The sequence below is a fragment of the Macrotis lagotis genome, chromosome 1 (assembly GCF_037893015.1).
Source record: "Macrotis lagotis isolate mMagLag1 chromosome 1, bilby.v1.9.chrom.fasta, whole genome shotgun sequence".
Classification (NCBI taxonomy): Eukaryota; Metazoa; Chordata; class Mammalia; order Peramelemorphia; family Peramelidae; genus Macrotis; species Macrotis lagotis.
The window spans coordinates 110,036,920-110,049,024 of record NC_133658.1 but is presented as its reverse complement, the minus strand read 5'-3'; the positions used below and the strand labels follow the sequence as shown (position 1 = coordinate 110,049,024).

At 34.4% G+C, this 12,105-nt stretch overlaps 1 protein-coding gene across 4 annotated transcripts in view; it reads left to right on the top strand.

Annotated features, from left to right (window-relative positions):
• Positions 1 to 12,105, top strand: part of CLHC1 (clathrin heavy chain linker domain containing 1) — a 57,318-nt gene that overhangs the window by 6,340 nt on the left and 38,873 nt on the right. For all 4 annotated transcript variants that reach the window (XM_074206367.1, XM_074206351.1, XM_074206358.1 and 1 more), the window contains 3 exons: positions 74 to 343; positions 3,066 to 3,253; positions 5,741 to 5,874. In XM_074206367.1, coding sequence (XP_074062468.1) covers positions 161 to 343; positions 3,066 to 3,253; positions 5,741 to 5,874 — 505 coding nt within the window. In that variant the 5' untranslated portion in view covers positions 74 to 160. The remainder of the gene's footprint in view (positions 1 to 73; positions 344 to 3,065; positions 3,254 to 5,740; positions 5,875 to 12,105) is intronic.

Sequence of the window (12,105 nt, the reverse complement as noted above, 5' to 3'; positions counted from 1 at the left end):
CTGATATCCCCTAGTTGTTGATATTTATATTCTTGTTTATTTAACTTTATTCTGATGACTTTTTTTCTTTCAGGATTTGATCAAAGTGTTGACTTTGTTGCAAAAACAGGATCAAAGTTAAACTTTTATCTGTGGAACAAGTGCACAGAGTGTTAAAAGAATGTCTGTTCAAGAGATCGAAATAAACAAACATGCAGTTCTCCCTCCTATCATTAGTAATTATGACAAGGAATTTTTGGAAAGAATGCAAAGATACATCATTATAGAAGCTGAAAAAGTGGGTTGTACTGATGAAAGACTAGCTGATGAATATTTTATCATATACCGAAATGTATTTGACAAGGTAATATACCACTCTAAGAAGTTTTTAAAAATTACATATGAATGATAGTATAAGATTGTTCTTCTCTGACCTTTCCAAAATGCTATGTGCCTCTCTCTAGTGAAACAGATTTTATTTCTAACCAAGAAAATAGCATAGTATTTCTACAAGGGACAGATACGGAGTACAATGTAAGTAGATTATAAATGTCAGTACACTATTAATGTCTACTGTTAACTCAGCCTAAGTTCAATATTTTCTCTCTTGATTAAGTCTATTTTGATTCTTAAATCAGAACCTGATTATATAGGCAAGCTATAATCTGCTTATTTTTTTTATTTGAAAGTACCAGTGGGGCTTTTTTATATTACCATTTTCTTTTTTCTGTCAGGAAGAACCTTGAAAGCAAGAACCTGGTGTAATTTTGTGGCGGCATTTTGGCCTGATTTTACCAGCTATTTAGTATTGTAGTTTATTATACTGAGAGAAGTCTGTTCTGAACTAGAGGTTTGATGTATAGGTATAAGCTTGGTGAACAAGACTTTAGATCACAATTGCTTGTTGGATAGATTTCATGTTGTTTCCCAGGTTCCTGATCTTGGTTATCTTCAGTGCCAGTTATATGCCATAGCTTAGGCTGTCTCCTTACCTGAAATGCTCTCCTTCCTTACCTCCACCTCTGGAAACCCCAACCTCCCTTTAAGGTCCAGGTCAAATGCTAGCTCCTACACTAAATTTTACTGACCTTCCCCACTTTCAACAGTGAAAGTTGCCCCCTGAGACTACTTGTTTTTTGCTCATCTGTGGATGAGATGCTTCTCCCTAGTAGAATGTAATCTTGAAGGCAGGAGACCTTTGTTTTGTATCACTAGCATCCAGTGTAATTCCTATCCTATGATAGGAGAAAGGGACCTGTGGGCTCTTTAGCAGATGAAGACTCTCATTCCAGCCCAATGTTAGTCAGTACCTTCTCTGCCATTTATAGTGCTAATTAGAGGGTTGTTTTGAGAAATAGGAAGTTAGGTGACTTTTCTAGGGTCACACAGCCAGTGTGTGCCAATGACAAGACCTGAACTCAGAACATCCTGGTTCCAAGGCCAGCTTTAGATTCTCTACATCATGATGTCTCATGTGAGAATTAAAAGTTTAAATCTCTGATGAATAATTTTGTGGTAATAATGGACAAATCAGGAACACAGAGTGTTTATTGTTTTTGTTCAGTCATCTCAGTTGTGTCTGACTCTTGTGACCCCCCATTTGAGGTCTTCATGGCAAAGATACATTTCCTTCTCCAGCTCATTTTATAGATGAGGAAACTGAGGTCAAACAGGGTTAAATGACTTACCTAGAGTCACATAAGCTAGTAAGTTGTCTGAGACTGGATTTGAACTTAAGTCTTCATGACTCCATGAATGGTACTTTCTCCACTGCCTTAGGGAGTGTTAGATACTTGAATTAACTCTAGAGAGAATAGCTTTTACTTAACTTAATACTGACTGATTAAGGAGAACACTCTGTGCAGCCAGCACAGTATTAAAGGATCCTATGATTCATGATTAAAGGAGATCTCATATTTAAAAAGCCACTATTGTCTTTTGTAATTGTTACTCAATTGCGTCTGGCTTATTTCTCATATATTGTACAGTTGGACAAGATGTCATTACTGTGCGTGCTTGACTGTGATAATTAGACTGTCAGTTTTTTAAAAAGAAGTTTCTGAATTTGTAGAAGTAATTTTTACCCACCTACCACATAGAAACATCACTCTTACTGACTTGTAAAATAATCGGGCATAGTACGTGGTATTTTTTTTGTCTTTTGAAGTTAGGTTCACAAATAGAGAGTTTTCATTTATTCAAGAAGTATACCTTCCTACTTTTTAAAAGGAGATTGCTCCTTTTGAACTTACAGATTAAAATATGCCATAAAACAAAATTTCATTTTAGGATAACAATATTTGAGGATAAAATAACAAAATCTATCTTAAAGATACAGTGATGATTTTAGACATCTCTGGTCACCAGAGTCTAGCACTTAGGCAACAACTTAGGTTTTTTTGACTAAGGCAGAAAAGAAAATACTTTAGGCATTATAAAATTCACCTAACTAAAAATATAGCACTGAAAAGTTCTTTTAAAGTTTGTTGTTGTTGTCGTCAAAAGTTTCAAATGCTAAACATCCACAAACAGTTTTATTTTTGACTCTTGTGTAGCAACTCAGGAACTACACTTTTTTGTTCAAAATATTTTAAATGACTTTGCTTGGAACAGCTTGAGAAAAGAAAAATTCCACCTGGATTTTGCTTTTTTTATATTTTTACTTTATAAGAAAACTTGGGGAAAGAAAAACAAGTATGCTTTATAACTAAGATTTGAAGTCCAGAATCAAAAAAACCCCAACAGCCTGATAATCAGCTTTAGCTAGCTATAGAGTGTGTATTCAGTTTTTTCCCCAGCATAAGATCTTTAAAGATAAAGACTGTTTTCTCGGTCTTTTGCATTTCTCCCCACTCCCTTAACAATACCTACGAGTCAAATGGTTTGCCAAGCAGGTGCTCAAGCAAATGATGGTGATAAATTTAAAAATCCAGTTACAGTTTAAATTTGCTAAATATTTACCTGTAGAATTCTCATTATAATCTCATATCATTTCAAAGTGATCTGTGATGCTGTTTGCAAGGCTTTTGTTTTATGTTCTCTTAGAATGAATTTTAGTACCATAGTCAGGAAAATAATGTTTTCAGATAATAGAGCATGTCAGCGCATACAAAACTATTCTTACTTCAATCAAACAAGAATATGATTCATTCATTGAGACAATAAAGGAAGGCCAAAGAAATGCATTTTATCTTCATGGAAAGCTGAAAGTCCTGTCAGCAGAGCCTACAACACTGGTATATCATAGGAAAAGAGTAGTCCAACTTGAAACAAAGTAAGTTCACTTACTTAGATTAAAGGATCATATAAATTAATGATTACATGACAATTATGCAACACAGCTGTAGTTTAGTGTGATTCTTTACCTTTTTTTGTTGGTGTTATTGTTATATTAATGTTGGTATTACTGTTCTTATCTACCTCATGAAAGTAATACATTCCATGTATATAGGCATGCATCTATTTAAATTAAAGTGAATTTAATTTATTTAAATTTTGAGAATTTTATGATATCCTTTATAGTAAGGTGTGATATTACTGGGTGGGATGTTATAAAATCAATTTGGGAAATTATTTTTTTTTCATAGGTAATTTTTCACAGATTTGGTTTAGTTATAATTCTGAATCTGACAGTATAATCTACACAAAAAGGGCTTTAATTCTGAAGTGTGCGCAGATTAATAACATATAATCAGAATGCTCATTCTTGTGAAATTTTCTCAAGTAAATGTTTTGAGGTGCTCTGGAAAATTGCCAGTAAATCAGCTTTTTAAGGAGTTTTAAATCAGCATTGAAAAATCTTGAACCAGCTTGCAAAATTTCCATTATCCTTTTCCATACTTACTATCATAAGAAAAGTTGCATTGAAGGGGCAAACAACCTGGAGAAACACATTCTTGCCATCATACTTAATTTTGTATTAACTTTATTTAATAAAGGAAAAAAGTTTTAGAAGAATTTATTTTGTGAGACCTGACTTTTATATCCGCATTGATGGTTTAATCACAGAAGATGTCTGCAAATGCTTAGAATTAAGTACTTTTTAATCACATTGATTAATATAAGTCTGAGTACTTTTTTCATATTTAACTTTTTTATTTTTTTAGAAAGATTTTATTTATTTTGAGTTTTAAAATTTTTCCCCCAATCTTGCTTCCCTTTCCCCACCCCCACACAGAAGGCAGTTTGTTAATCTTTACTTTATTCCATACTGTGCATTGATCTAAGTTGAATGTGATGAGAGAGAAATCATATCTTTAAGGAAGAAACATATAGTATGAGATATAGCAGAATTACATAATTTTTTAAATTAAAGGTAATAGTCTTTGGTTTTTGTTCAAACTCCACAATTCTTTCTCAGGATAAAGATGGCATTCTCCATTGCAGTTATCCCAAAATTGTGCCTTATTGTTGCCCTGTTGGTATGAGCAAGTCCATTAAGGTTGATCAACACTCTCATGTTGCTGTTAGGGTGTACAGTGTTTCTGAGTACTTTAAATATGAAATCTTTATCCAGTGACATACTATTGGAAAATCTGAACTCATATCTTTACTGATTTTCTCACAACGCATGAACCCAGAAGACAATGAGTAGGCAGCTAGCTGCTGCCACAGAATGCTGAACCTGAAATCAAGAAGACCTAAATTCAAATTCAGTCTAATAGCAGAACATGGGCAAATAACTTAAACACTATTTATCTCAGAATCCTCATCTGTAAAATGGGGATAAATAATCTCCCAGTGTTGTGATGAGGATCAAATGAGATGAATTATTTCAAGTGCTTTGCAAACCTTGAGGCACAATATAAAGGGATAGCTGTTCTTATTAAGTTACAGCTAAATGGAAGGCTAACTACTTGGAGAGGAAAAATAAGAGTCAATAAAATTGGTTTTAAGAAACCTTTCTTTAGATCCTTTGTTGCCTTGTCTTACAGTTTTCATGATGAGAATAAATGAAGACTTGTCATTAAGATAATTGTGGCTTATGTGCCATCTGTTGAAGGAAAAAAGGAAATACAGGATTTCTGTAAAGAGCTTGCGAAGATCTCCCAAACCAAGTTAACTTATACTTTGATAATTGGTAATGTCACAGCAAAGATTGATAAAAATGGCAAAAGTTATGTCAGAAAATATGGTTGAGGTTTAACAAACAAAAGGAAACAAAATTTTGGCAGTTCCTCTGAAAAAAAAAGACCATCTTTTCACTTCAGTACACTTCTGGCAGATGCTATATGACTGTGAATCACCAAAGCATCAAAACATGATTCATCTAAAAGGAAGACAAGAGTGAGGCATATAGTGGGCATGATTAGTCTGTAGTTTGTGAATATATACATATACATATACATATATATATATATATATATATATGAAATAGAAAAGGTTTTGTTAAAAAAAAGTTGATTTCATAGATAAGCATATAAAGCAAGAAGTTTTAGGTTAAGGTTTTGACTATTCAGAACTTTGGGACTAGGTTATTACCCAGTGCATGCTTGAATTCATGCTTTCTAGCATTGGGATTTTTTTTTTAACAATTATAATGAGAAAAAGTGAAGTTAGTTTACTTTTTCAAGGCATCATTTAGTGATTGCTCACCTATAATAAACTTAAGTATCATCTGAAACTAATAACCCAAATTCAAAGTAACTGAATAAAATAGCAATTCAGAGTAAAATTAATTATTTAACCAATTTTTATTTAAGTAATTCTGGTGATCCAAAGAATTGAATCATTTGGAAGAAATCCTTTTTTTTTCCTTCAGGATAAGGGTTATTGAAGCTAATTCCTCAATGATTCAAATGCAACTAGAGAAATTAAGAGAAGTTAAGACAAAGAGCTCTGCAAAAGAAATAAAATGTCTCAGGGATGCCATAAATCCTTCAAGGCACATTCCAGGTAGGGTATCTTATTTACTATTTAATTTAATAAATAACTAATTTAGTAAAAAGTGAGATGTTTGGACTGTTTCCCTTTGTAACATGTTAAATTCACATAGATGAAATTCTGGGTAATTATAGACTTGCCTTAAAAAAGTATACTTTTATAGCATAAGAGTCCATTTTATGCAATGGATTCTAAGAAAAAACAAAAATATCAGAAGACATAGAAAACCCTTGAAGAGTGTATAGTCTGGTTGGCTAAGATAGAATAGAAGCCTGTAAAATAAATATTTGAATGATTTTGAAATTATATTGCACTCAATTACTTTCTTTAGTGTTATATTAAATTCAGGATGTCATGCCAAGAAAGACTTTCAACAAGTCTATAAAATAAAGAAAATGAAATTTACTTTCAGGCCTGTGAGGATTCCCTTTTACGTCTTCATTGGTGATGACAGAGTAACAGAAAAAGGAGCAGAAATTACTACAAATCACATGGTTTTTAGAATATCTAAAAATATTAACTGCAGGGCAAAATGGGGAGGGGGACCTGTTCTTAGAGACACTGTCAAGAGAGTGGGACAGATGGCAGCAGGGAACAGCACAAGGAACAGGCCCTCCCTTTCCATCCCCCCAAGTCCAGCTAGTGACTTGAACATGCAGAGAGTTTTGCTTTTAATTCAAGATTCCCCTAATCATTTAGGGCTGAACTTAGAGCAGACAAAAAAATTTCTGGGTTTCAAGGAGCTTGCAGTCCACTTGGAAAACTGATATCTAAACATATGTAAATAAAACAAACATACAGATTGAATATAAAATAACTTATATAAAATTCAGATTATTGATTGAATAAATAATAAAGGATATAGTTAATCACTGGAATCAATATGTATAGACTCAATTCAGACTTGATAACTCTCGGGTGGTAGAGCCTCTTAAGACTTCATGCTCCATACCATTGGACTTAATGCCTTGAAAAGGAGGAGGGATATAAGGAAGATGCCCTCTGGGGTATGTTTTTCTCTCATACTGGGCCTTTCTGGTGCTGGGCAGTAGTTAACAAGGAAATTTCCAGGAGATGTTGATTAACTCTGTGTTGTCCCCATTGTCATAGATTCTGGGAAAGCCCCTCTTGTAGAGTCAACATGATTAAGCAAAATGTATGCCCACCCTTTACCTTTGGGCATACATTTTTACTATACAGTACTATACAGCAAACTATACTGTATAATTGCTATACAGTAATGATAGTCTTAGTTTGTATCACTTGTAACTAACTATAAAAATGCTGCTTTGTCAGATATATCTTTGACCTTATTTATTATTAGTTGCTAGCCTGGCTAATAAATTGACAGTTTTTAGAACCTTGTACCTCAGTTTCTCTTTATTGCAGTTTTTATTGAGACATTTCATGGCATGTACTGGATGGGAGTCTGTGTGGAAAAGGACTTATATAGGAGGCAGCATTTGAACAGAGTTTAGAAGGAAGTCAGGGTTTTTAAAAAGTGGAGTGCATTCCAGGAATAGAGGCTATACTGCTGTATGGATACACAAAGATGAGAGATGATTTTGAGTTCAGTTTGACTTGAATGTTCATGAAATAGTCCAATGAAAGATAATACTGGAAAGCTAGATTGGAGCCAAATTATAAAAGACTTTAAATGCCGAACGGAAGAGTTGAACCCTAAAGGAAATGAAGAAACCCTGGAACTTCTTCAATAGAAGAGTTTTGTTGAATGATATGTTTTAGTAATATCAACTTGGCAGATGTGCGGAGTAGGAATTGGAGAATGAAAGGAATTTACGGTTAGGAGACCAATAAGATGATTAAAGCTGGGAGAGAAGAAGTCATGGGAAACGACTCCAAAGTTATTCACTTCTGGATGACTGAAAGGATGCTGCTGCTATCAATAGAAATAGGGCAATTTGGAAATGGCTAGGTTTGGTACCAGTAGGGGAAAAGTGATTTTTTGTTTTTAATATATTGAGTTTAAAATGCCTGTAAGACTCCCAATTTGAAATTGAAACTATACAGGAGGCAGTTGGTGATTTGGGATTACAGCTCAGGAGAGAAACTGTATGTATAGATCTGGTAGTCACCTTTATAACCCATTGGAATTGATGAGACCACCAAAAGAGTTGATGATAAGAAAGAAGAGGACAAAACTTCAGAGAACACCCACATTTGGAGGCTGGAGAAGAAGTTTACAGATAGGTAGGAGAGTTCAAGAGAGAGCAGTGATTCAAGAACTCAAAGAAGGATTAATTGTGCTTTAGAGGAAGAAGGTGGTCTCCTGTGTCAAATGCTGAATAGAGATCAAGGATTAGGACTGAGGAAAGGATGCTAGAGTAGGCAATTAAGAAATCATTGGGGGGGCAGCTAGGTGGCGCAGTGGATAGAGCACCGGCCCTGGAGTCAGGAGTACCTGGGTTCAAATCTGGTCTCAGACACTTAATAATTACCTAGCTGTGTGGCCTGGGGCAAACCACCTAACCCCATTTGCCTTGCAAAAACCTAAAAAAAAAAAAAAGATCATTGGTAACTTTGGAGGGAGCAGTTTCAGTTGAGTGAAGTCTTGTTAGACTACAGTGATAGGCCTTAGCAAAATATTATCTTAAAAATAACTGCAACTTATTTGCCATCTTCTGTTGCAAAGGATAGAGGAGGTAGCAAAATTAAAGAACTCACTAGGATCTTCCAAATTACATCAACATGTCATTTGATACTTTTTGATTTCAATACTAAATGGGTTCAGGATATAACTGGAAAAACATGTAGGTAAATATATTTAGCAGTAGGAAATGAGAGGAGTCAAGTCTCACACCTATATATCATAAATTCCTTGAGAAAAGTTTTTTTAGGCCTTAAATGGAGGCTACTAACTTCACACATTAAAAAAAAAAAGAAATTGGTTGATTTTATTTTAAAAGACAAGAATTAGCCCATCAATGATTTTGGTGTCTTTCTTGAATCATTTGCCTCTGTATTTTCACCCTATTGAATATTAGTGCAAGGAGCTAAACTTTTTACTCTTTAGCAAGGGGGTGTTGTGAGTTGCTCATAGGGATGCAAGAATAGATATCTCTTCCATCTTCTCCCTCCACCTTTTTCTTTTCTGTTATTTTTTGGGGGGAGGCTTTTGGGGGCAATGGGGTTAAGTGACTTGCCCAAAGTTAGACAGGTAGTAAGTATCAAAAGTGACTGAGGCCACATTTGAACTCAGTTCCTCCTGACTCCAGGACCGGTGTTTTATCCACTGCACCACCTAGCTGCCTTTTTTCAAAGAAAGACTTTAAATCTTTTCAGGAGAGGAAGCAGAAGATTGGGGCCTCAGGGTGTCCTCTATTTTTAGAGAAAGGAGGAGGTACCAGAAAAGAACTTTTTCTATCTGATTCCTTAAGTATTACTAGTGTATGGGAAGTAATGTTAAGGTCCAAGTTAAATTTATTAGCATTCATTAGTAGTGAAAAAGGGGCACCAAGCTTTATATTCAAGACTTGACTCCCCACCAAATAACAGTTCCACAATGAACACATTGAAAAAAAACAAAGAAGAATTCATCCAACTTGATAACACAGCAAAAATCAAAGCAGACATAGGAGAATGTATACCAGATAATACAAATTAGTTCTATTGGGAGCAAGATAACTTAACTCAGGTGAGAGTCCTGGATCTCATCCATAGGGAAATTCCCCAAGGGCTCTGATGAAGCAAGTTAGTGGTAGGGTCCTCTCATATGTCTTTCTTTTTGATTGTTGCAAGACAGTGGACTTAAGTGACTTGCCCAAGGTCACACAGCTAGTATTAAGTGTCTGAGGTCAAATTTGAACTCGGGGATGGTGCTCTATCCACTGCATCACCTAGGTGCTCCTCACTGAATTTCTTCCCTGTCTTTCTCTCAGGGAGGCTAGGTGGTGCAGTGGATAGAGCGCTGGCCCTGGAGTCAGGAGTACCTGAGTTCAAATTCGGCCTCAGACACTTGATAATTACCTAGCTGTGTGGCCTTGGGCAAGCCACTTAACCCTATTTGCCTTGCAAAAAAACTTAAAAAACAAAACAAACCAAAAAAAGTCTCTCTCTCTCTTCAGTTAATCTGAAGAGAGGTTAGCATCATGCAGCTTCATTTCTGCCAAGCTGAAAGCTAAAAGAACCCAAGAAACCAGTAAGACTCTTCTCTTCTTTCAACCTCTCTGCCCTGCTCTTCTAGCAGGTTTAGATCACTGAGTAATCCTGCTTCACTAATGTAAGAATCTCTATAATTGACTCTTTGACCCTGGGTTCACTAATTCAAAAATAAAAGAAAGACTAAAAATGAAAAAACAAAGATTATGTCATGCAATTAGGATAGCTTGAACATGACCTATTTAGTCACTCAGTAAAACATTTATTAAGCAATTTAATATGTTCCTGCCATTGTGTTAAGTTCTTGTACTACAAGGAAAGTTGAAGACAGATCCTACTCTCAAGAAACTCAGTCTTAATGAATAGAACTATGTACAAATAAGGTATATAGAGGATAAACTAGAAATACTCAAGGAAGGCACTATAATTAGCCTTCTTGTAGAAGATGGAATTTTAACTAAACTTGAGGGAAGCCAGGGAAGCCAAGAGGCAAAGATGATGAGGGAGGACACTTCAGGAATACAGGGATAGCCATTGAAAATATCCAGGATCAGGAGATGGGAGTATCTTGTTTGAGGAATAACAAGGAGATCAACAGAGAGAACATGGCAGAGTGTAAGATGTAAGGCCTTTGATGTTGAAAAAAAGGGAAATGGATAGGAGATGACTGACCTAGATTAAAGCCATTTCTTAAGAAGTATAACCAATGTAAATAATATGTTTTAATGAGGAAACCAAAGGAACCTAGAAACTATCTCATTCAGTAAATAATTGATCTCTTTGCCACACTACAGGTAATATTTCTCCCCTCCCTTTTCTTCTCTTTTGCCCTTTCCCAGAGATTGTTGCTTTTGTTCCTGTCCAAATGAGCCTCTCCTGACCACCTGCTTTATTGATAAATGTCTTTAGTTTTTGTTAACTGATAGAGTGTTTTGGCAGACTATAATCGAAAGTTGTTGCATTTTCTATTTATTCCCAGTAAACTCCACATGTCACATTTTTATTTATCAGTTTTTAAATTATAAACTTCACTATCAAAAAAAATAACGTTCAAAATAAATATTAAGAACAATCAAAAAGTACATGGAAATATAAACATATTATTTGTAGTTTATTTAAAACATTTATAAATAATAAATATTTAAACATTAACAAAATTTTCCCTTTTCAAAATCTTTTCTTACCTTTTTGGATTTTTGTCAAGATTGTGATTTTATTATTACTGACATAATCATAGTCAGTATGGTAGTATGGTATAATGGAAAGAGCAGAGATTGAAAATGGAGAACTGAATTTGAATTTCATTTCTGACAAGTATGACTCTGGGCAAGTTACTTATTTTCTTTGAGCATTATTTTCCTCATCTATAAAATCTGATTAATAGGTGGTACAGTATATAGAGCACCAGCCCTGGAGTCAGGAGGACCTGAGTTCAAATCGGGTCTCAGACACTTAATAATTACCTAGCTGTGTAACCATGGGCAAGCCACTTAACCCCATTGCCTTGCAAAAAAAACAAAAAATAACCACCCTCATAAGGTGGTAGAGTTCATCAAATAAGATCATATCCATAAGGAGTCTCAAAAGTCTTTGTTGTTTTAAGGTACAGAAATTTTGGGGACAGATTATATAAAGTGATTTGCAAACCTTAAACACTATATAAATATCAGCTGTTGTTATTGTTTTTTCTTTTCTTTGCATTACTCCTGTATTTCTTTGTGTTACTTATATTTGTCATTTCTTATAATGTAATACTTATTACAGTGTATTTCCACTGCATTAATGTTACGGTTTGTTGAATTATTTCCTAGTTTTGGTACATGTAAACTGTCTTTGAAACTTATTCTCATAAATTTAATTTGGTCACTCTTTGATTTCTGATATGTCTTTGATCATAATGGATTATTTTTCAGATGTGTTTCTGGATTTGATTTGTTGAAATATTAACTTTTTATTAATTATTAATACTGATTTATGATCTTCTTGCCTTATTATTGAAGTTATGTTATCTTTTCCATGTTTTAAAAAAATTGAGCAGTTTGATTAATATTTCTTTAGACTTGCTGTTTGACATGCTAGAAGTTCCAGAAATAGGTGGTATAATTTTGTTTGCCTTCTTAATTA